Raw genomic sequence first — 23,444 nt, 5'->3', positions numbered from 1 at the left:
ATTTAGGATTGAATTAGATTTATACATAATAAGGCTTTTCTCATTTTCTATTTGTTTGTGTACTGTATGAAAAGAATCTGGCTAAATTTACAAAAAATCACTTGTTAAGGAATGAATATGTAAAACATACGTCAAATTGAATAATATAATTGATATTTGAAATTGTGAGTACGTGGTAGAATTCCATACTTACAGAATAGAGGAAAAACAAAGACAAATGATTCATTTCATAATGACCATGGTTTCCCCAGTAAAGGCATCATCAGGTCTAGACTAAAATATTTTGTAAACAGGTTTATATATATTTAACCAAAAAACCAGGAATAACCTTGACATTCAGTCTGATACAAGTGATTTAAGATGTGGGAAGGATCTTAAGTCAGTTTGGTCATTTAGAACGTTTTTCTGAATTATTTTTTAAACTTCTATTTCCATCTAAAATTTCTAGACTATTTAGTTTTTTAATTTTCCATGGATATGTAAAATTTAATGTTTTTTTTTATCAAGTTGGTGTTTAGTTTCCCTAAGGTGATACATACCTGAGGTTGCATACGTTTTCATTAATTTTTAGCTTCTAGAATATTCTTTAATTCTTCTTTCTATGGGATGTCCTGTTTGACTTGTGTATATGTAATTTAGTCTTAACACATTATTTAGTAAACAAACACTGTTGCCATATGGTAGAAGGCTGATCTGTAGATTTCTTTGTTCAGTGTGTTATATATTTTGTGAGGTTTTTCATTGTAGCTTAAAATATTTGTTTCTTATTGATGTTATTTTGTACAGTATTTGGATATATTGATTATATTAATTATATGGCTTTTATTTTTAAATAACTATTTAAATTAACTTTGTTGTATAACTATTGTTTACAGCAGTTAGTTTTATTGTTTTTAATACTGTTTCATAATTTTCACGTGACAAAGAATACAGCAGTAAGTCTGTGTAGGAAACTATAGAACACAGCAAGTTTGTGAGGTACTGAGTGTCAATTTTTGAAAATTTTGAAGGAATATGTGCCTATATTTATGTCAATAATTAAGTCCAAAAATTGTTTCCCTTTTCTTCAAATTCTATAGAATGTGATGGGTTAATTATGGGTTCTTTCTATCCTTTGCTTACACAAGTTTTCATATATAGTTTGGATAAAAAAATTGTTTATTGATGAAAATAATGCAAAGGATGTCAAATAATGATGTCTTAATAATTTTGTAACTCTTCCAAGTTTGCAATACAAATTTATCAATTTGTTTATTAAATTTGAAGTGGTTTTGATCTAAGCAAATGGTTATTATTGTTTTTAAATTCTGGGCTTGTAAAGGGTTTTCCTTTTCTTTATCCACTAAATCATTAACACCGTGTATACATTAATTAATAGGTATACTGGTAAAAAAGGCTAAAAAAATCAGACAAAACAAGTTTGACATTATTTGATATATCTACATTTTTTATACAAGCTCCAGGAAGTTTTTTTTTTTATACTAACTGGGGTTTAAAACCAGTTAGATCTGTGAAAATATTGTGAGCTTTCTGTGCTGACTTTTAAGCAAGAGCATAAATATAGGACACAACAAGTCTGATAGGGATATTTGTTTTTACAGTTTAGAAACTACATACAGATGTGTTGAGTGAGGGTTCATGATGCTTAATGACTTAGTTTGGAGTTTCTGGAGTAGGCATGTACTCTTGTTCCAAAAAACAATGAAGGTTTAACATTATTGTTAAAGGTTTTGATGAGGTATGTATGAGGGAGCATGAAACTCTTAGAATAAAAAAAATTGTTTGTTTAAAACTGTATAAAACTGTTTACAAGACCTCTTATTTGGTACCTGATGATGCCTTTACTGGTGAAACCATGGTCATTATTAAATGAAGCATCTGTGAAACCTACATTTTTCTTTGTTTTTTTCTCAATTCTCAAAAATTGAATACATTTACAAAGTTGGAATACAAGTACTTAATGACAATATTAAACAACTGTAAGTAAATATTTATATATTCTTCAAAAAAAGAAATGCAAAAGGGATATTTTTTTATTTTAAAGAGAAATATATGTAATAACGTTACAAGCTCAGAGCATGTGATGTTACACGTGTTAAGGCACTGATTGTCAGACCAAAATGACAATAAAAGTTGTGCACTTTGAAAATGGAGGAAAACATCGGATTTTTCGCCAAAACGCATTCGTGTCCAATAAATTTGTTTGAGAGATCTGCATGTTCTGCAAGTGCAACATGTGCAAAATTTTTATAAAAGTGACGGGTTCTCGGTTTCCATAGCTCAGTGTTAAGCCACCGACACGCAATACAGTTACGCCAAGACTGACTGAAGCACAACTCAACAACACCATTGGTCGCTTGGAAGCAAGCGAATCTCGATCAGATGTTGCCAGAGCTGTGAATGTCCACCCAAGTACCATCACAAGGCTATGGAATCGTCACCAACAACATGGATCAACTCGTGACCGTCCACGATCTGGCAGACCTCGTGTGACCACGCCCGCTACATCCGGTTACGTCACCTTCGGGGATAGGACCACCACTGCGACGTCTACTGCCTACCATACCAGGGCTGCGTAGGATTTCCGATCAGACCATACACAACCATCGACGAGATTCTTAGGCCCCATGTGCAACCCATCATTGTGAATGTCAACGACGTTTTTCAACATGACAACGCCCGTCCTCACACAATCCGACTCACCACTGTCTTCTTGAGACACCAAAACATCAACGTTCTTCCCTGGCCCTCCAGATCACCAGATTTAAACCCCATCAAACATCTTTGGGACGAGTTGGACCGACGTCTGCAACGGCAACAACCTCAACCGCAGACTCTACCTCAGCTTGAAGCAGCTTTGCAGGCTGAGTGGACAGCCATTTCACAGGATGTGATTCGTCATCTCATCGCTTCCATGGGCAGGAGATGCCAAGCAGTTATTGATGCTCACGGGGGGCATACTCGTTATTGACGTTGAGTGACGTTAAACTTCACCTGGTGAGCGTGGACTTCGCCTTTGCAGACTTTGGATGTTCAGCAGTGAATGTGCAAAGTTTCACACATGTCATACAGAACTACCCGGAATAAACTTGTTAACAATTTGTCTCAAATTTTGCCTTTTGCGTTTCTTTTTTTGAAGAGTATATTTAAAAAAAAGAATATTGCACTGGTAACAAATCTGAATTTTTCACCAAAGTTTTCACCAAACATTGACAAAAGCCTTGTTTTAGTTTGACATAGGTAACATGAAATACTAACTTAACTGGTATTTATTAACTTAGCAGTCTGACTTGACTATAACATAACTGATAGTTTTGCAAACACTTTCAGAGTACAGGCGGAAGTACAGGAGAAGATGAAGGTGAGCTTCAGGTGATGTCAGCTGAGACTAAACGAAACACGGCTCTCAATGAATCGTACATTTTAAAGGACCAACCTGGAGAAGTTGTGGTAAAAATATTCTTGTTATAGATATAAACATTGTTTAGAGCAGTTTGTTTTTGATCCTGTTTTGTAATCTTCATGGGGAAAGGGTATGGCACATGGTCATTTCATCTTAAATTATGCTGTCATATAAAAGAAGGTAGCATTTATATTTACTTTAATAAGTAATATTAATTAATCCATTTCCTTTTTATGATAATTATGTATTTGTAATATTTTGGGAACAAATACTGTTAATCTTTTTCTTTCCAATTTACCATCTGGAAAACAAACCATTTAATAAATAAATATATATACATATATAATTTTCCATATATATATCTTTATATCAGATGTAATCCATATTTTTCATTGTATGTTAGCTTACAGTAAGAAATATTTGCTGTAACTTTACATTTTTTAATCACTTTAATACTTTTATAAAGAAATTATTCATTTTTTTTCTTTCTCAGATAAATTTTATTCAAGATATACATACATTGTACATGTCAAGATATACATATGATTCACAGAACATAATGCTAAAGCGCTTGAGTATCATCTGTAACAGTTATATTTATTTGATATGTAGCTGATGCTTGTGAACATGGCAGTAAGAACTGGTTGTTTTGGTTCATTGTACAAGGTAAGAAGAAAGCTTTGTATAAGTATCACCTGTGATGTTCCAAGCACAAGTGAATGATGATAGGTTATTTCTGCTCAAAGGAAAATGTAAACCAAGGATAAATACAACAAACTTTTTTTTATTAATTCTTTATATTTTCATTACCTGTTACATTAAGTATGCAACAAATGATTAATGTTTAGAAAAAAGAAGTTTATAGAATATCAACAATACAAGAAAACAGGTAAAGGGATAAATTCCAGGTTATCCTAGAAAAAATACAAATACTAATGTATACAAGATTGTAGATATTCATGTACACAAAGAAAATATATTGTCTGTACATGTATAACACATGTATTTTACAAGGTAGCCTTTTACACCATATACATCTAGATAGGTGGAGATACAAATGTAATATTTGAATTTTACTGTATTTGTAATATGTGCAAATGTACAGAACCTCTCTTCACTGCTAGATGTTTGTCAGACATCTGAGACTGAAAACATTTACAGTGTTCATTCTGAAATAAATTTGCAAAAGTCTTTCTTTTTTGAGACATTTTTTCATTGTTGTAATGTTTTCATAAATAATCTTTAATGAAAATGTTCTTGTCCTTTTATTTATGTGTGATACAAAACATTCACAGTTTAATTTTCAGTTTGTGTGTTTCCTCTTAAATTACATTGTCATATAAAATAAGATAGCATTTACTTACTGTTTTAATAAATTATATTAATTAACCCATTTCCTGTGTTATTGATCCTGTGTGTATTTGTAATATTTTGAGAACAAATATTGTTGATCTTTTCTCTTGTAATTTACAATCTGGAATAAAATTTAATTGAAGAAAATATCAACATGATGTATATAAAAGTTGAATCTATCTGGCAATTTGAGTTAATCCTGTCCAAAATATGCTTTTTTAAACTCTTTGTGTTATTCCTAGCCCACTGCAATCAAATTACAAATATTTTCAATACTTAAAAAACTAATAGAAAAAACAAGAGAGTTTATTTCATATTGAAAAACTTCTTATTTTCTAATGAAAGTTTATGAAGAATTAGTTACATAAGTTTTTGTATTTATATTTTTATGTGAAAGTAGAAAGTGCCACAACTTCTGCAGAAGTTTATTTCAGGTATTAAACAATATAATTAGTTATATCTTTTTCTTAGGTTAGCATGTTACAATTTCATAATGTGTACACTTTTTAAGTTTGTGAAAGAACTTTTCTTTATTTAGTTTCTTAAGAAAGGTACTTAAAGTGACATCCCTAAAATATAAATAAAAAAAATAACAAATAACAGTGAAAAATAAAAGTTTAATTTCAAAACTGTTTAATTGTCAAGTTTTTGTTTGTTCATTTAGTTGACTTGACAGAGACACTGAGAAGTAGGATCTAAAGGTTGAAGATTAACTTGTTTCATCATATATTAGTTACCTAAAACAAATTTTATTTTAAAGTTTATAAGATGTTGTGTTTATGCCATTATTAAAATAAAATATTAGGTTAGAAAAAACTTATTAAAATATTTTGGGGATATATAATTTCTTAAGTTGAAAGTTCAATGTATTAAACGTTTTTTTCATAGTGACAAGTTTCATTTAGTAAGTTTTGCAACTTACAGAAAGAAAGTCTTCCTGAACCATTCAGGTCCCGAAATAACAAAAGGTAAGATGATATTTTTTTACATTAACATAAATGTAGGTGTACTTGTAGTTTGCATTCATTTGAGATTTCTTTCTGATATATATTTTATCAAAATGCAGAAGATTTACTCTTTTGGGCAGTAAGTTATATCTGACTTTGGTATACATTGAAACAGTTGAATTGTTTTTATGGTTTTATATATTGTCATTTTCACTTTAAAAAAGTGTATAAAATACTGTTTAAGTAAGCTTAGAAAGCCATAGTTTTATAAGTAATTATTTAATAAAAATAGCCATATTTGGAGGAAATAAAAGTATTACTTTTTCCAAATAATAATTCTTAGACAAGAGTAGTTTTTCTTCATAAGAATATTGTTATGTTAAATATACTTCCTTTGGATTTTTAGTATTCTTTAAGCTATTTAAATTTAATTAATAACCTCAAATGTGCAGAGTAATGGTTTTAGGACTGAAGTAATTAAATTTAGTACTTTTTAATTCTTTAATATTTTTGGTTGTTTTTTTTAGTATGTGTAGTTCAGTGGTTAGCATGCTAGACTCTGAATCCAAAATCCATGATTTTCATCCCATTACCAAAATATCTTACTCTGCTCCTTGAGGAAGTTTATTGAAAATGTGTCATTCAAATCCTGCTATGTTATTAGAATAGCTTAAGCATTGGTAGTAGTTACTCTTCACTAACTCTCTTCTCTCTAATGTATCAGTTTAGAGATGAGTGATGTTTAGTGCAATTAGCCTTTTTGTAGCTCTGGTTGAATATTTGAAATAAACATGTTTGTTTGGTTTTTTTATCTTAGCCCATCAGATCTTGATGCTGATGATGAAGATAACCAAGACTACGATAGCACTGTCAATCAGTCAGACTCCACAGTAAGTTTGATTCAGGATGATGCTAATCGAGGTGCTCAGAGGAGGTCATCTAGTATCAATGGCCGACCAGAGACACCCTGTAGTGAAAATGCTGAAGAGGTATGAACTAATGTTTTTAAATATAAACTTTAAATAACAGTTGGAGTCAGGTACATACAAGATTTAAATATTAAGGTACAGACTTTATATTTACAGTCTCCTTGGCTACAGAAATAGTTGTTGCATTTTTCAGCCTGAATCATATCATTTAATTAATTAATTTTAACATATATTTTTATATTTTAATTAACTTCATGAACATTTAAACAGCTTATATATATCATGTACATTCTAATGTGTTTCTTCGCATAGAAGAAGTGAACAATTAAAAAGACTAGGAGAGCCCTATTTAAGAGTGAACTGGTTAACACATTCTTATCACAATAAAACATTTACTATATGCCAAGTGTGAACACAAGTAGTTGTAGGAGAAGAACAGTGAATAATACAAATATGTGGGAAACTAATGTGATGTGATGAGAGTTTTTCTTCTTCACAGTTCTTGAAGTGTTTCTGGTTTTAATTATATGGTAGGCATTTCATAGTCAAATAAATAAGAAGGCTAATAACAAAGAATGTGTACAACTATTCTCAGGCATGAAATCAGCACTTCTCATTAGATATCAAGAAGACTGTAAGAGTTTTTAAGATGATATAACTAGAAAAAATGTAAGTAGTATATAAGTAACATCAAGATCAAACTGAAGAAGAAAGGTCCACCTTTTAAAAGCATTCAGGCTGTAAGGTTTCTGTTTCATTTTTATCAAGATTTCTTAAACCTGTGTTTTTATAACATCATAACTGTTTTTTTATTTATTGTTTTATAAACTAGTGTTGTGGTCATTTATTTCTATAAATAAAGGTCAGTTAAGTCAGTTACTTAACCTGTAACATAAATAAACTGAACAAGTAGCAAGGTGATTTATTTATTCTTAAATGTTTTAAAGGTATTGCTTCATTGAGTAAATATCTAATATGTGTTCTTTATTAAATTTAAATGTAGTACAGTGATTCAATTTGAAAATATATACAGCTGACACATATATAAAGTTTAATTATTTGTTTTTTGAATTTTCTAAACTTATTAACATTGTATTGACACATCATGACAGAATTATACATTAATTGCTTGCATAAATTAATATTATTTAAAAGATAACAGTGCAAACTGTGTAAAGCTATGTTTATGTTAAATCATACAGTAATCTTTATATAATAAATCATGTGGATTGAAGCATAAACACTACTTTAAATGATTCAGTTAACTTTATGAAATTAGATACTTATATAACATTCAGTAAAGAGTACAAGAACCCTTTTTGTTGCAGTTGGTCAAATTTGACAAACTTTCCAATCACGTAGCATATTGTCTTTTCTTACCCAGATGGGGTATTTCATAAGATTGTTTGCAGGTGAATAACCTCATGATATTGGCTTCTCAGAGATCAAGTAACCTATAGACTTCATGGGTGAAGCAGAAGGGGATTGCTGCCCATCCCTGTCATGCCTTGATTGAATAAATCAGTATGGTCTGCTTTTCAGTATAGTGTTTTGTGATCAACAATAATGCTGTCTCATTTGTTGATGTTCTGCAAGGCTCTCCAATACATTCTCAACCTCCTTTCTTGTAGTGGAGTATGAGAGTCCTTACCACTTAAGAGTTTCAAGCCACCGAGGTGGTGGACCATGGAGACAATCCTCTGGATGTGCTCAGTTCCACTCAATTGAGAGTAAAACAGTTGTATTCTGTTGGTGTAGATGGTATAAATCCTCTTTCCACTGTGGAGTGGACATCCTTCATGCTTAGTTTGAACCTCATTTACCCCCATTATTGTTTTCTTATAGAGCTTGGGATTCCTAGCCATTAGGAGAGTGGACCATACAGAGGGCTTCCTGAGTGTGGCCATTTCCATTCAGTGGAGAGTAGGATAGTAGTGTTCTGTTTATATAGTACAGTTCACCTTTCAGGTCAGCTTTTTTCCATCCTACTAACTACTTGAAAGATAGCTTCTGGGGTACTCTGGTGTTGAATTGGTACAGGACCAACCAACATAAGTTTTCAATTACTTGCATGTTTCTTTCTTATACTGTCTCACTGGGCTTAAGATGAAGATGATAGGGACTCCTCCTACTGCAGTCTGGAAGCCAAATTTGTTGTGCTACTTGATTTTGGACTAGAGCTGAACATCACATATGGTTTAATGTACCCTAGCTATGGTACACATATAGCACTTCTAAAAACCTGATAGAGATTTTAAACTGTGCTTGTATCTTTAACCCAACGTTGTGATACTTCTTTTCCTTTCTAGACAATGAATGTACCCTTATACAGATGAGGTGTAGTCTCCTACTAATGTGCCCCTTTATTGTTCAAAGAGTTAGTGTGTCACAATCCATTGGTTCTCTTTGGGCACATCTTAAAGGAAGGGTCATCTAGGTTAAATTTTGTACTGGTCCCTCTTCCACTTTGTGGTGGGATTCTAGGTAGATTTTTCAATAATGAAAATTATTTCTAACAGCTACTCATCTCCCCTCACACTTTTCATTATTCTTCCTTACTTTTGGTGTATCTTATTTTCTTACATGTTGTTGAAGTGATGATTGAGTAATTATTATCAAGGTAGTTAACTATGTTAGGAGGCAGTGTTGCATTTCTAATGATGGAAGGCTGATGCATGCAACAGTATAGCAATATTATGTGGAAACATATGAGATTAGGTGGGAGCCTTGAAGTTAGTAGTGAGTGAAAACGTTTGTCTGCATAGGGCAGCACTGAACTGAGAAAGCTAGATGTGAAAGAGGTGATTATCTATTTGAAAAAAAAAAAAGTTACCTGTTTGAAATTCATTTTCATTCTAAGATGTACAATTTGGATAAAGTTTATTTAATAAATATAGAGCTGAAACATTCATATGAGCAGAAATTGTTGCCCTGTAGTCATGTAATGTATTTACATCTTGAGTAATTTTGTACCACTGTGTTTAGTTATTGGAGCGAGCAAGAGAAGAAAATCATAGACTTCTTGAGTTGGTCAAAGAAAAGGATGATAAAATTCTTTATTTGGAGCAAAAAGTCAGCTCACTGAGTCGTGTAAGTATTATTAATAAAACAAAGATTTAACTTCAGAAAATTCATAGAAAAAATATTACTTTTCTGTTTAAAAAAATTGCAAATTCATAATTCTGAAGAAAACATCTTTAAAAAATTAAATTTTTATATAGGTTTCATATCCAATTTCTGTTTATATTTTATTTTTGTTTAATGTTGATTAAAATAAAAATATTAATTTTAATTGAATTACATGAAGTTAACTAGAATTTCAGTTTTTAAGAGTAATACTGATCATTCTTTTATTTTAATAATAATGGATAAGTTTTTAATGAAACATTAGACTACAAATTTTTGTAAAATTATTAATTTTTGCAGAAAAATTTGAAAGTTGATGGATTACATACTTGTAAGCAAATATAGCAAATTTTTTGTTACAGTATGGGCAGTGTGTTTTTATTTCAAGAATATTTATACCATGAAGATAGAAACATTCCAAAGTTTTCCAGTTTTATTTTGTTCAATAGAGTTTCAATATTATTTTTAATAATAAAATATTAATGGGCAAATTTGTTTTAGGTATTAAACACTGTGTGACAGTAATGAAAGGATTTGTGGTAAATAGTAATAATAACAGCTTGCAAGACATCAGTGTAACTTGTTACAAGAGTATTTTTTTTTGTCTGGTGGTATATGTAGGAACTTGCAACTGCTCATTCTGAAAAAAACAGACTTGAGGAAGAGCATCACTCCCTACTCGCTGGATTGGCTAGTCTAAAGATGAAGTGAGTTTTATTCTTTGTATAGATCACTTAGGAAGCAGCTTTTTGTTAGAGTCTCAATCTATTTTTGCAGCTCCTTATACATATAGTTAAGTTCTGACAGAACTTATACTGCCTCCTTTACTAGTGTATTTGTATTTTTACTATAACACTAAGAACCATATTTGTCTGTATATTCTTTTTGTTGGTGAAAAGCACTTATAGTTGTATTTTTAAAACCTGTGTACTCCATACCGAGAAGGTTTTTCTGGAAGGAATTTGTTTGTATCCAAATTTATTATTTTATCATAATCTTTTCTATTCTATGTTATTCATTAGAGGGAAATGAAAGGGTCTTGTGGTTATGTTGAAAGTCAAATTCTCCACCAGTGTTAATAATATCAAATTAATGTACTTCTCTTTGATCATTCTTCTACATAATTTACTTTCTAAGTTTGGAGCATCATTGAAAAGTGTATTTAATTTTTACTGTATTAAGGTTTTGTATTTTTAAAGACTCTTAGTTGTTTTTTTTTATTAAGTACTGTTATTCATTAGCTAATTCAATATAGGTAAAATTTTGTAACTGGCACCTGTATGAATACTAGGTATAGAAAAGTTTCTATGAAGAATGTTAAGGGAGAAATTGTACTATTGAGAAAAAAATCAACACTGATTAAGAGTTCACACAGATCAATATTAATTAATATATTATATTAATGATAAATATGTGTATTATATTGAAGCAAAATATTTTAGAAACAAAAAATTCAATGAATTTTTAAATATAACCTGTATGGTAACAAAGAAGTGTGAACATCAAGTGAAGGAGTATACTGGAAGTTTTGTGTTTGTCATTGTTTTTTGCCTACTTATTGAAACATTCTTATAATATTGTACTCAGAAAGCTTATGAATATCTTTAATCCTTCCAACTTTGTTTTAAACTTCCTGTTTTCAGGAATTTGTGTATATGTATCTATAAATATTTATTTGTGGTTGTGTGAATTCATAATCAACACGAGTAAGTGTTCCACAAGTCTGGCTATAATTGTAAGTTAAGAAAAAATGTATTGAGAATAAAGCATTCCATTATAAATTGTCAAAAAATATATTTTACAAACAGTTATGTTTTTCATTCAAATCATCTTTAGAACTTAGTAGAAAAAATTTGCATTCTAAATAATTTTATAGTGTTTAGATTCATTGAAGAATGAAACGTTTTGGAACATTTTCTTGGTATTTTGAAAGGTTCCTTACAGATTAGTCTTATAGTTAGTTAGTGGTTTCACTTCTTTTTTTAAACATTTTTCACTTATTTGAAATTGTTACTTAGAATGAAAGTATGTTACTTCATTATTTATTAAGTATATACATATATATTATCCTGCAAAATAAATCTAGTAATACCAAAATATTTAATGAGTTTCATTGTCTTTGTTAGAAATATAGTAAACAAAATATGAACTCTGGAATTCAAGTTTACATTGGTTTTTAAAACAAAATAACATTCCAATTTCATTTATATCTAAATCACTTTACTAAGATAGAAATATTTCTAGAATTCTAATATCTCCTTAATGGCTCAGTGATAATTTGTGGACTTAAAAAAAACAACAACGGGTTTTTGATATATGTGGTGGGTACTGCAAATATGGCCCACTGTATAGCTTTTTGCTTAACTAAGAACAAATAAACAAAATAATTTTAATAAAATACAATTCATTAGCTTTGAGAAAATTTCAAATAAAATTGTTAAGTTTTTTTTCTGATGCATAGGCTTACAGTTTCAAAGTTGTCAGTGATGTAAATGAGCACAAACCAACACTCATGTTTGTGACTTGTTGTTTTTTTTGTCACAAAAAATTAAAGGGCTTACTTTAAGTAATTTTATTGAGGTGAGTGAAATATTTTACTTGTATAAACTATTTCTATATCCCAAATTTCATAACAACTTATTAAATTTTGTTTAATGTGTATTTAAATGTACTTGTAAATGAAGCATATTCTTGTTCTCAATCTTTTGGTCAAAAATATTAACCCTAACTTTAAAAACTTCAATGTAGTTTTTTTACAGCTTTTTTTTGCCAGCTAATATTTGCAAAATTGGTTAAGGCCATTTTTTATGATTTTGATATATTTTTATTATATACTTTATTAAAATTTTATTCACATTAAAAGTTCAGTTGTCTGACTTATTAAAACTATAGTGATATAATTTGAACTCTGAAAATCAAGTTTCTTTTTTTTTTTTTTTTTGTTAAGTTCCATATGGATAATTGAATATTCTGGAAAACAGAATAAAAAAATGTTTTCAAAAGGTTCATCCAGTAATTTCTTCTAAAGTGTTATTATGCTTGGTTTTAGTTAAAAATAGCTGTTTGTAGTTGGTTTGATTTTTCATCAATGTCTTAACCACCTGGTTTAAAATTCAAAGTGGGTTTAAGAAAATTCTTTGGTGGTGAGATTGACAGACTATAAATAACTGAAATAAAATGTTACAGATCTTTAATTATTTTTCTTGATCAGTTAATTACCTTTTAAGAGAATATAGTCTTGTATAAAACTAAATGAATCATTCTATAATTTTTTTATGAGTAAGTCAATCCCTCCATGAGTTTAGGAATAAATAAATCAATATTTCCAGCTTTCTGTTCCAAATTGAAATGTAGACTTGGCTATTTTTGCTTAATATTTTGACAGGTGTATTATTTGAATATCAGATTTAATGTTCAAATAATGCACATTTTAACTTGAAAGAGATAATGTTTTTATCTATCCATTATTTTCAAAATGGTTAAATGTTTTGTATAAATACTAAACCTTGAAACAGTCTTATAAAAATTATTGTTTTTTAGGATAGTAGGCCTTCAGTTGTACACATTTAATCAAAATATCGTGAAGTTATCCTATGCAATTAGTAATTAAATGTTCTTTCGGTTTCTCATTACAAAACAATGCTAGCTCAGCCTTAAACATTCCAGTGTCAACTTTCCAAAAGAACAAATTTACCTTAATAAATTTTTAATTAGAATTTTATTTTTTATTTTGTATGTATTGACTTTATCGCAATGAACGTATAAAATGGTGAATAACTGCTCATCATCATTATTTTTTTAATGATAGCCAACAATATTTTAGTTTGAGATTAGCAACAGTATCTTGCAAATATTTGATAGCAAACTGGAATCTGGTTATCACTGGCAGGTACTGCTCTTTATTTTGTAAACCCATTTACTAAAAAAGACAGAAAAACAGGGAAGATACGTTTAGATGCCCTAATTAATTTATGTGTGAATGACATTTATTATGAAGTGTTATGTTGGTATTTATAAGAAATATGTGAAGGCTTATTTATTCCTTTTATTGGTTTTGGTTTGGTTTTGTTTTTGTTTCTTTTGGAATTTTATGTATTTCACAAATAAAAAACCACCATTGAACTAGTATTACATGTATTAGGATTATTATATAATTAACAAATCAAAAACCATAACATATAATGTTTCATAAGTTGGTTGAATGGTAAAGAATTTAATACCTAATCATAATATTAAATGTTTTTTATGTAAAATTCAGTTGGAGCATAAAACTCCTTTTTGAAGAAAAAAATTACATTTCTTGATGTGGTAATGAAGTTACCTTTGTATATTTACTTAATGTGTAGACTCTACCTATGAAAATAGTAGTAATAGCAGTTTTCATCCCTTTGTTTGAGATGTGCATTTAGCTGCTCAAGTGCATTATTATTGTGAAGTGACACTGATTTCTGTTTTTAATTTTCAAGTGTTCTTAAAACAAAAAGATAACTTATATAGGTCAGTAAAAGAAATTTTAATTGTGATAAGTAAATCCTTGGTACAAAAATAAATTTGTAATCTCTACTTTATGATATAATTAATAACTTAGATGACATCCTAGCCATTTTCTGATATTTCAGCTCTGTCTTCCTATGCAGTTAAGTTATTCACGTTTTATATTCCAAGGGTCGATAGGTAAAGAAATTGTAAATTTTATGGCACTTCAAGCTTACAAACCTGTTTTAGAATATTTCTTTGAAGATCTTATTTAGTTGTTTTTGTAGGGTCTTCAATCATTCTTGCTATTTTTTATTATTATTATTATCACTATTTGTAATAAGAATTTAGTCAAAGATAATCTTGAGAAACATAAAATTGAATTTGTTTTACCCTGGCACTGATTAAAAAAAAAAGGCTGCAAATTTAATAGCTGTTTAAATCAATTTCCATGTGTTTGCCATTGTTAACTACTGTTAGTTTGTATTGTTTGAATCAACTCCATTTGTATGTGTATTTTTAAGAATAATTAGCTGAAGCGTAAAATTTTCGTAACCTTGGCAGCTGCTTCATCAGTTTGGCACTATATCAAAATGAGAAGAACTAATACATTAAAATTTCATTGAAAATTAAGTATTAATTTTATATGAATAAATAAAGTAGACAAATGTAATGGCTTATTTTATTTGTACACTACTTGTACAAGCTGAATGTTTGTAATATTATATAAAATAATTATTAATATTTCTTATTGGAATTATTTCTAAATAAATGTTTTATGAATGTGTTTTTGAAAAAGTAATTTCAATCTATTAACAACATATGTATTGAGAATAACTATCCTATTTCTAGTATTTCACAAAAACTTTTTTTTTATGTGTATTTGGTCATTTATTTTAAGTATTGCTTAATTAGCATTTTGACTTTCTTATATTCTAAAATTATTTTCAAATGTTTTTCTTCATAAATGATTTAAATGTGTGTAAAAACTCATTCTCAAACAAATATCCCTACTTGATCAAGAGTTATGACCCTGAAAATTATCAGTTGTGTTGATGTAAATTTTAGGGGATTTTCTTTGCACTGTTTCATATTTGTGGCTTTGTTAGCCTATTGAGCTGAAGAATTAGTCTTTAATTTGGACAGTTTCAAAATTGAAATGTGCTGTGGATAAAACGTGCTGGTCATTATAAAATTGTAGACAGGAGTTTCCTTTGGACAAAATTTGATGACATTGCATCCATGTGTCTCCTTGGAAATCAGGCAAATGTAATGGGGAATTTCAGCCAATGATTATGTTTGCACCAGTATGTAGCTATATATATATATATATATATATATATATATATACCCAGTTTAATTTTGTACACATCACTAGCAGTACTGATGTACCATCAGATCTAATTATATACTCAAAGTAGTGCATTATCCATTTTATATATATATCTGGAAGATATTTAAAAAGACAAACTTGCTTCACATGGCAGAAAGCATGATGCATGTTGGTTGTTACCACAGGGGCCAAGATATGATGTGACAGGTGGATGGCTTATCATGTTTATCTAGTAGACTATTCACTTATTTGTAATGCAGTGTGGAATGCTTTTGACTTAAGTCTCTTCCCCTACTGTGGTTAAGCAATAACACTGAAAGCTTATAAAATTAAAAACCTGGTATCTGTATGCTTGGTGGGCACAGCATAGATAGTCCTTTGTGTAGCTTTGTATTTAACAAGAAACAGACACATGTTGCAAGTGGTTGAAATGTGGTTAAAGATTTCTTAAAATTTATTTCTGACATTTTTAATAATATACTGTTAGCTTAAAGAACAATTGATACACCATGGTCACTAAAACAGATATTTTATTCTTAAAACGTTTGTGAAATTTGAGGTCAAATCATACTTTGTTATCACATGTGACATGTAAATAACTAATGTAAATTGTATTTTTTTTTCCTTGGACTGTTTTGCCCCTGATGTTTTTTACTTAGGGGATAGCATGAATACTCATTGTTTAAAACCTTAATTTTGGTGGTTGAAACTGAGAATGTAAACAAAAAAGTAGTGTGTGTGTTATAAAATTGTTCGAAACATATTGTGAACAACAATAAAAGTTTTTAAAAATTGACAAGTTCTAATAAAAGCCAATCAAATTTCAAGAATGATATATCAAACAATTTGAGAGACTCCTTAATGATCATAGACATTAAGAGATGGTTTAGCTTGACATGTTCAAACAGATATGATTATTGGCCTGTGCATTATTTTTGATTGAACACTTATTTCCTATCTGTCCAATATAGAAATCATCACAGTCTAAACAGCTTATTTTGTATAGGTAGTTGGAAAAGTTTGTTAAAATACCAACACCAAAACTAAAATAATTTATTATGACATGGAGAAAATTATTTTCATGAGATAGTGACATTTCAACTTTCTTTTTTCATCACTATTATTCTAACCCCCTCTTCCTCTGAATACACAAATAACACTTTGTTTCATTCTACAAATAATATATTTTGGAAGGTAATGAGCTTAAACCCCTGCCAATTTTGAGCATAAATTAGCTGTATTTAATAATTATTGATTTTTGAAAGCTTTTATAAGTGTTTGAAGTAACAGCAGAGGTCAGTGGTTTTTGTTACATTAATGATTTTGATAGGGGCATAACTAGTAAAGTAGTAGTTTGTAGGTGGCATTAAACCCTTGAATATTTTAGGTATGTTGAAGACATTCAAGTATTTAAGAATGACTTTGGTTAGTTGGACAAATATTTGTCAAATTTTGAATTACCTTTAAATGCAAAGTAATGCACTTGGGTTAAAATAAACTTAGTACATGGTTAAATAGATGGGAACTTAATATAATGATAAAGAAAGAGATCTTCACATACTTGTGGATAAGTTATTCAAACCATCAAGTCAGTGGTCATGAGTTTAATATTAAAACATAGAATTTTAGTTTGAATTTATAGAAACATTTATAACAAGTCTAAAGATGGTAATTATTTCTATACAAATTGCTAGTTTGTCCTCACCTGGAATACTATGTATACTTTTGGCATCCATACATAAGAGGGTTCAGAGGAAAGCTACTAGGATGATTCCATGGATGGAAAAGTTAAATAATGGAGATTGGTTAAAATCTCTTAGCTCATTTTCTTTTGAGAAAAGAAGGGTCAGAGATGAAATTATTGTAGTTTACAAGATTATCCATGTATTAATAGGATAAAGAATCTGATTTATTTGTGCAATGTTATGAAGACCATGAGATGAAAAGACAAATTTTAAGATTTGGAAAAAGACAGACCAAGTTCCAATTGAGACACTTGTAATTTTATAACAAGATGATTGGCTTATGGACTTAGCTCTCAGTAGTAGTAGTGGAGGCCATTATTTTACAAGAATTTAAAACATACATTTATGATTTTCTGAAACACAAAAATGGGTTTAAATTTTTGGTTTTTGGAAGATTGGTGGCAGTTACAGCCTTGAAGGACCACTTAGTCACTTGTGGTCCATAATTTATACTGTTGCTTTAGCCTTTTTTCATTATGTCATGGCTAACTCAGTAAGTTATTTCCCTCATCAGATTTTTGTTTGATTTCTTGATTTTTTAAGTTGAAATTGAAGTTTTAATCTTAATATTGCAATACTTGTTTCAACAAGATTAACATTTTATTTTAGTTTTTATTGTTTTCAGTTCAACAGTCTCTCCACTTTTTACACTGAAAGTGGCTGAAAAAACTAAGTGTTTGGTATATATTGTAGTCTCTGTAGACTTAAATTGAAAAACATAAATTTCAGGCTAATAATTTGTTGAAAAATATTTTAACTATACAGTAAGTAGGAAGTATCAGAATTTGGTACAAGCCTCAATGTAAAATATAATTGAAAAATTATATAAACTTGCTCAATGTTAATTTTAAATATAAAGGTGATTCTTTAATATGTTTTACTTTTGAGAATACATTAGTAGGTGTACTTTTGCAGTTTATTACACATGATTTTTTATTGTGAGAAAGAAAGATAATTGGTGAATTGAACAATTTGAGAGTATCATTTATCTTACAAAAACATATTTTGATAATAGAATTAAAATGGTAAATATTGTACAAAAGTAAATGTAGGGTGCCTTGAAATTATTTTAACAAGTTTATTAATATTTCTTTATCGATGTGGGAAGTATTACAGCACAAACAATCTGTAAAGAATTACAGTACACAAATGAACAGTCCATGTGCCTACCAGTGTTCTTGATTTAATGAAGATTTTGTAATGAATGTTCAAATCTTCTACCACTGAAACACGGGGAAACAATTTTGTGAACATAAATTTTAGACATGTTGTTTGCCATTGTGTGTGTAATTAAATTGTTTGAAACATATTTACAGGAATGGTAAACTTCACTACAACTAATACTAAATAGAATGTCTGTTATGAGAAGAGATCTATAATTCATTGCTTCTTATTTGTTATGTTATAGTTTTTGTGTTTCTTTATATAAAAGTACTTGGTAAGGTATGTAAATAATTACAGTGCACTAAATCAAATATTTTTCTTCTAAAAGTTACTGTATTTTACATCTTGTAAGACACTAATTTGTGGAAGATTCATCCTAATTTTGGAAAGACAATTCTAAGAAAATATTTCTTGATTCAGCAACCATCACCTTGATGCAGCCTTGCCATTTTTTAATCTACTGAATAACTACAGTTAAATACATCATATTCTTCACATATCAACAGTATTAGTTACATGGAATGTTTTATGCTGTTGAAAGTACTTGTAATTGGTAACTAATGAGATTATGATTTGTATGAGAGGCCATTTTGAGTAAACAATAAGCTAACCTCTTGCCTTAACCCATCACTTTTGTCTTGGAAGATGTGTGGGGACTTGTTAAAGTATTTTTTTTAAAGTGCATCTTACAAGGTGTAAAATACAGCATTCTTTGAGTTTTGTCTCTTAAGAAGTTTAAAAATATTTATGCATTTAAAATGAACTGATATGTAGAAATCATAAGTTTATTATGTTATATGTTTTTAATACGTTTGTTTTTTTCAGTTTTAATCAAAATACATTTATAGTCAGTATCAAACAGTTAATAGTTTGTAACTACAGTGCCTAATTGTTGCTTAAGAATATTTTACTGCGTCACAACTTTTAAAGAGACATCAAGAGTCAGATTCTCACATACTTGTTTAAGAAAGAGTGTGGATTCAAGTGTTACCTGCATAATTAGTTTAACATGTGTTGTTTTTTTGCTAATTGATCATTTTTATAGGACTTTCTTTGCTCAATTTGTTTTACTAGTTGATGTGCACTTTCAACACATTGGTAAGCTATGGACTACTCTCTCCTCCCCCTCCCCCACTTCATCATTTCTGAGGGTCTTAATGTAAATGCTAGGGTTAGTGGCCATCAGTCCCTAGGTTTGCCATTTATCAGCAAATAACCACACAAACATAGGCTTTTGTCAAATAATGGTTTAAATTTACAAAAGAAATTAACTGTTTATGATTTGTTTTTTCATTAAAAGACACAAGAAGAATATTGAGTTAAACTGGGAGTTTATAGTATATTGGAGAAAGCATGGTGATCTTTGTTGCACGTGCTGTTTGTGACTTTAAATCAGAAATTACTTTGTCGTTTTTATATTGCAACTAGAGCTTGTGTATGTTGCCAAGCAATAATAGTTAAATTTGTTTATTATGTTGATTTTAAGCAAGGCATCTAGTCGTAGAATAATGTTGTATTCTTGTAGGAATGGCATACAAATTGCATTTTAAAACATTTTTGCACTCTACAATCTGTACAGCTCAGTGTATTGTCACTGAGTTCTTAAGCTGTATTACCATAAGATTGTTATTGTGCTTGGAAGGCTGTGTAAAAGTATATTTCTTTGTATCAAAATGTATATCAGTGTACAAGTTTTTATTGTACTGTACTTACTAGCTTTTTTTTTGCTGTTTTTATAATATGTTTGAATATTTTTATTTATTGTATTCTTTATATTTTGTTTTTATTTTAAAACTCCAATTAAGAATTTATATTCATTTTGCTAAGGTTGCTTTAAGTTGTATGGATAAATTTCTTATAAAGAAACCTCTTATTGATCCATGTATATAAAGTTCTAGAATTTAAAAAAAACAAAACAATCAAAGAACGAACACATTATTATCTTGACTTCTCTGTGTACATGTTAATTTAACAGGACCAGTGCTCATTTTTAACAGTATTTATTACACATATTTTATAAATCTTAAATGTTTTTATTTTATTATTTAAAATAATTTGTACTTAAAACCATGGCCTTTCAAAAAATAAATGTGAAAACAAAATTAACATCAGTCAAGCATTATAATAGTTGTGTATCAGTTACTCTGTGTGTTTGAGATTTTAACTAAGGCAAGAAATTAATTTAAACAATTCAGGTTCTACTTGTAAATGAGCTACAAAATCAGTTGTGTTTCAAAATTATTGTATGTCTTTGATTTTACAGCTGCTTTCACAATGTAGAAAAGCAAAAAAAAATGTTTCCATTTCATGAATACTTTAAAGGATATTGTTATTAAATTCTTCCTAAAAAATATTTTTGTATTAATATGTCCACTCTTTGTACTACATCAATAACAATCTCTTAATTTCTAATCTAATAAAAACAATAACTTTCATTTGTTTCAGTTTTTTAATGTGGTTAGTTACTCCTTCATAATCAGAGATTTAAGAATTATTAACTTATTTCCCACTTTTGGTTTATTATTAAGTATCAAATTTTACTATTAATAACTACTCAAAATTTTTTGTGGACTCTTAAAGAAGGTTAGCTGTTTCTTAACTTCTGTGGATTATTACCTATGAATGTCATATTAAACTTTTTTATGTGTGTGTGTAAAATGTGTAATTTGCTATACTTAAAATTCTGTATAATTTATTAAGTATGAAAAGAGTACCATCCAATATTTTTTATTTATTAAGTAAAATTAGTTACCCTGTGTTTTTGTGAGGTGTGTCTCTGGTTAATCATTTAGTTTTCTGTGACTTGTTATTGGATGTGGTTTTTGGTTTTAGTTGTAAATTATAAGCACTTAATGTTTTTCTTCATTATAAAACTTCACTAGTTTCTGACATTAAAAGACAAACTTTGTATGTATAACTTTATTGTGCCAAATAGAATTTACATGATTAGTATGTCCAGTAAGGATCCTAAACAGAAATTATACCATCATTCACTGCAAATTGTTTGAGGTTTGGTCATTATAAAGTAAATGTTGGTTAAATGCATGTTAATCTTGAGAAAGTAGAAAATACAGCATTCACTGCAAATGTCTTACAGACAAATCTGAAACCCTATAATTGAAGCACTTTCAAAAAGTGGACTTTTTTATTTTCTTTTGAAGAAAAACGGTCTACCTTTTGAAAGTACTCTAGGTTATAGGGTTTCATGTCTACATGTTAAGTTGATGTTTTGAACCTACTTGTTTTCTTAATATGAAAGTCTCGTATATACACAGCATTAATTGGAAACCAGTTTATCTTTAGGAAATGCATCAAAGAGTTATTTGCTTGAACTATGTGTTTTGTTAAACTTGTAAGAAAAAATATATCAACCACTGTTTTGACTAGATATTTTAAGAGAGGAATATCAGTCACAGCTTTGACTGGAGGTGCGTTATCATAAGGAAAAAAAATACAAAATACTACTTTAACTGACGTGTATTGTTTTAAGAAAACGTATCAAATACATAGTATTAACAGGGCATGGCTTGCCTTAAGGAATGGATATTAAAGAAACAGCATTGACTTGACTGTGTATGTATATGTTGTCTCGATGGTTAAATAACAGCCAGTTCGTTGGCTGAACACACATTCTGTTATCTCAAGTAAAGAATATCAAATGCTGCACTGACTGAATATGTTATATTCCTTTACTGGGAAGCCATTAAATCTATTTTATTGTTTAATAAAAAATACCAGACATACAATATTGCCTGTGTCTATGTTAAGAAGTATGCGTGTTTAAAAATGTGTATGTTTTTAAGAAACGGAAGTAGTAAATACACAGTTGTATGTATGCTTTGATTAAATAAAAAGCCTATAAAAGCTGCTTAGAAAGATTAATATTTGGAAGTTTGTAAACGCAAGGAATTGTGAGTTTGCTTTAAAACTTATACAATATAGTACGTTGGTTTCAGATTAGAAACTAATATTAGTACCCAAATAGTACTTAATGTATAAGTAGTTTAAACTGCAGCTATTTTTATTGTCATATTAATATTTGCGGTATTTTTTATAAGAAGGGATTACTTGTATGTGTGATTTACATTCTGCGGCTTGGTTTACCTGATGATTAAAACTTAATGATGAAATGCAATTTGTATGAATTATTTATAACTTCAGCCAATTTAACGATAAGTGTTCTTCCTTTGAATACACTTGCAAAACATTGTTCGATTAGTTTATTATATTAATGAATTATCCAAAGTTAACCACGGTGTTTTGTCCGAATAAATCATTTGAAATGTACATTACCAAAGCTGTTTGAATCCTGAATAAATATATCAATTTCCTTCGTTTTGTTTTCTGATTTTTTGTTTTGTTTTGTTTTCTATTTAGAACTTCATTCTGATACACAGTTGTTCCGTTCTTAAAGATCAAGTGGCAATATTATTTACATAATTATTTCAGCGTCACTTTATGTAAATTTAACAATGAACAAGATAACTCCTGTGCTAATTTCAAGGGCCTGGCATGGCTAAGCGTGTTAAGGTGTGCGACTCATAATCCGAGGGTCGCGGGTTCGAATCCCGTTCGCACCAAATATGCTCGCCCCTTTTAGCCGTGGGGGCGTTATAATGTACGGTCAATCTCACTATTCGTTGGTAAAAGAGTTTACGGTGGGTGGTGATGACTAGCTGCCTTCCCTCTAGTCTTACACTGCTAAATTAGGGACGGCTAGCACAAATAGCCCTCGAGCAGCTTTGTGCGAAATTCCAAAACAAACAAGCTAATTTCAAGTTTTGAATTTTTTTGTTAAAATTTGTTGTTGTTTTTTAAACTCCCAGTTACAATCCGCATAGTAAAATAAATCAGACGATTTGAAGAATTATGGAATATGTTTATTAGGTTAAATTGAAAAATAAACAGATTCACAATGAAAAAATTATTTTTCACCAAAATAGAATTTCAACAATGTTGTGACATTAC

At 29.3% G+C, this 23,444-nt stretch overlaps 1 protein-coding gene across 1 annotated transcript in view; it reads left to right on the top strand.

The window, feature by feature from the left end:
• LOC143250465 (PRKC apoptosis WT1 regulator protein-like) overlaps positions 1-22,822 on the top strand; it is a 31,754-nt gene extending 8,932 nt beyond the window's left edge. The window contains exons 3-7 of the mRNA XM_076501032.1: positions 3,331-3,450; positions 5,681-5,724; positions 6,521-6,692; positions 9,618-9,722; positions 10,380-22,822. Coding sequence (XP_076357147.1) covers positions 3,331-3,450; positions 5,681-5,724; positions 6,521-6,692; positions 9,618-9,722; positions 10,380-10,469 — 531 coding nt within the window. The 3' untranslated portion in view covers positions 10,470-22,822. The remainder of the gene's footprint in view (positions 1-3,330; positions 3,451-5,680; positions 5,725-6,520; positions 6,693-9,617; positions 9,723-10,379) is intronic.
• The last annotated feature ends 622 nt before the right edge of the window (positions 22,823-23,444 follow it).

The sequence above is a fragment of the Tachypleus tridentatus genome, chromosome 1, assembly GCF_004210375.1.
Source record: "Tachypleus tridentatus isolate NWPU-2018 chromosome 1, ASM421037v1, whole genome shotgun sequence".
NCBI lineage: Eukaryota > Metazoa > Arthropoda > Merostomata > Xiphosura > Limulidae > Tachypleus > Tachypleus tridentatus.
This window is presented reverse-complemented; position numbering and strand designations above follow the sequence as displayed.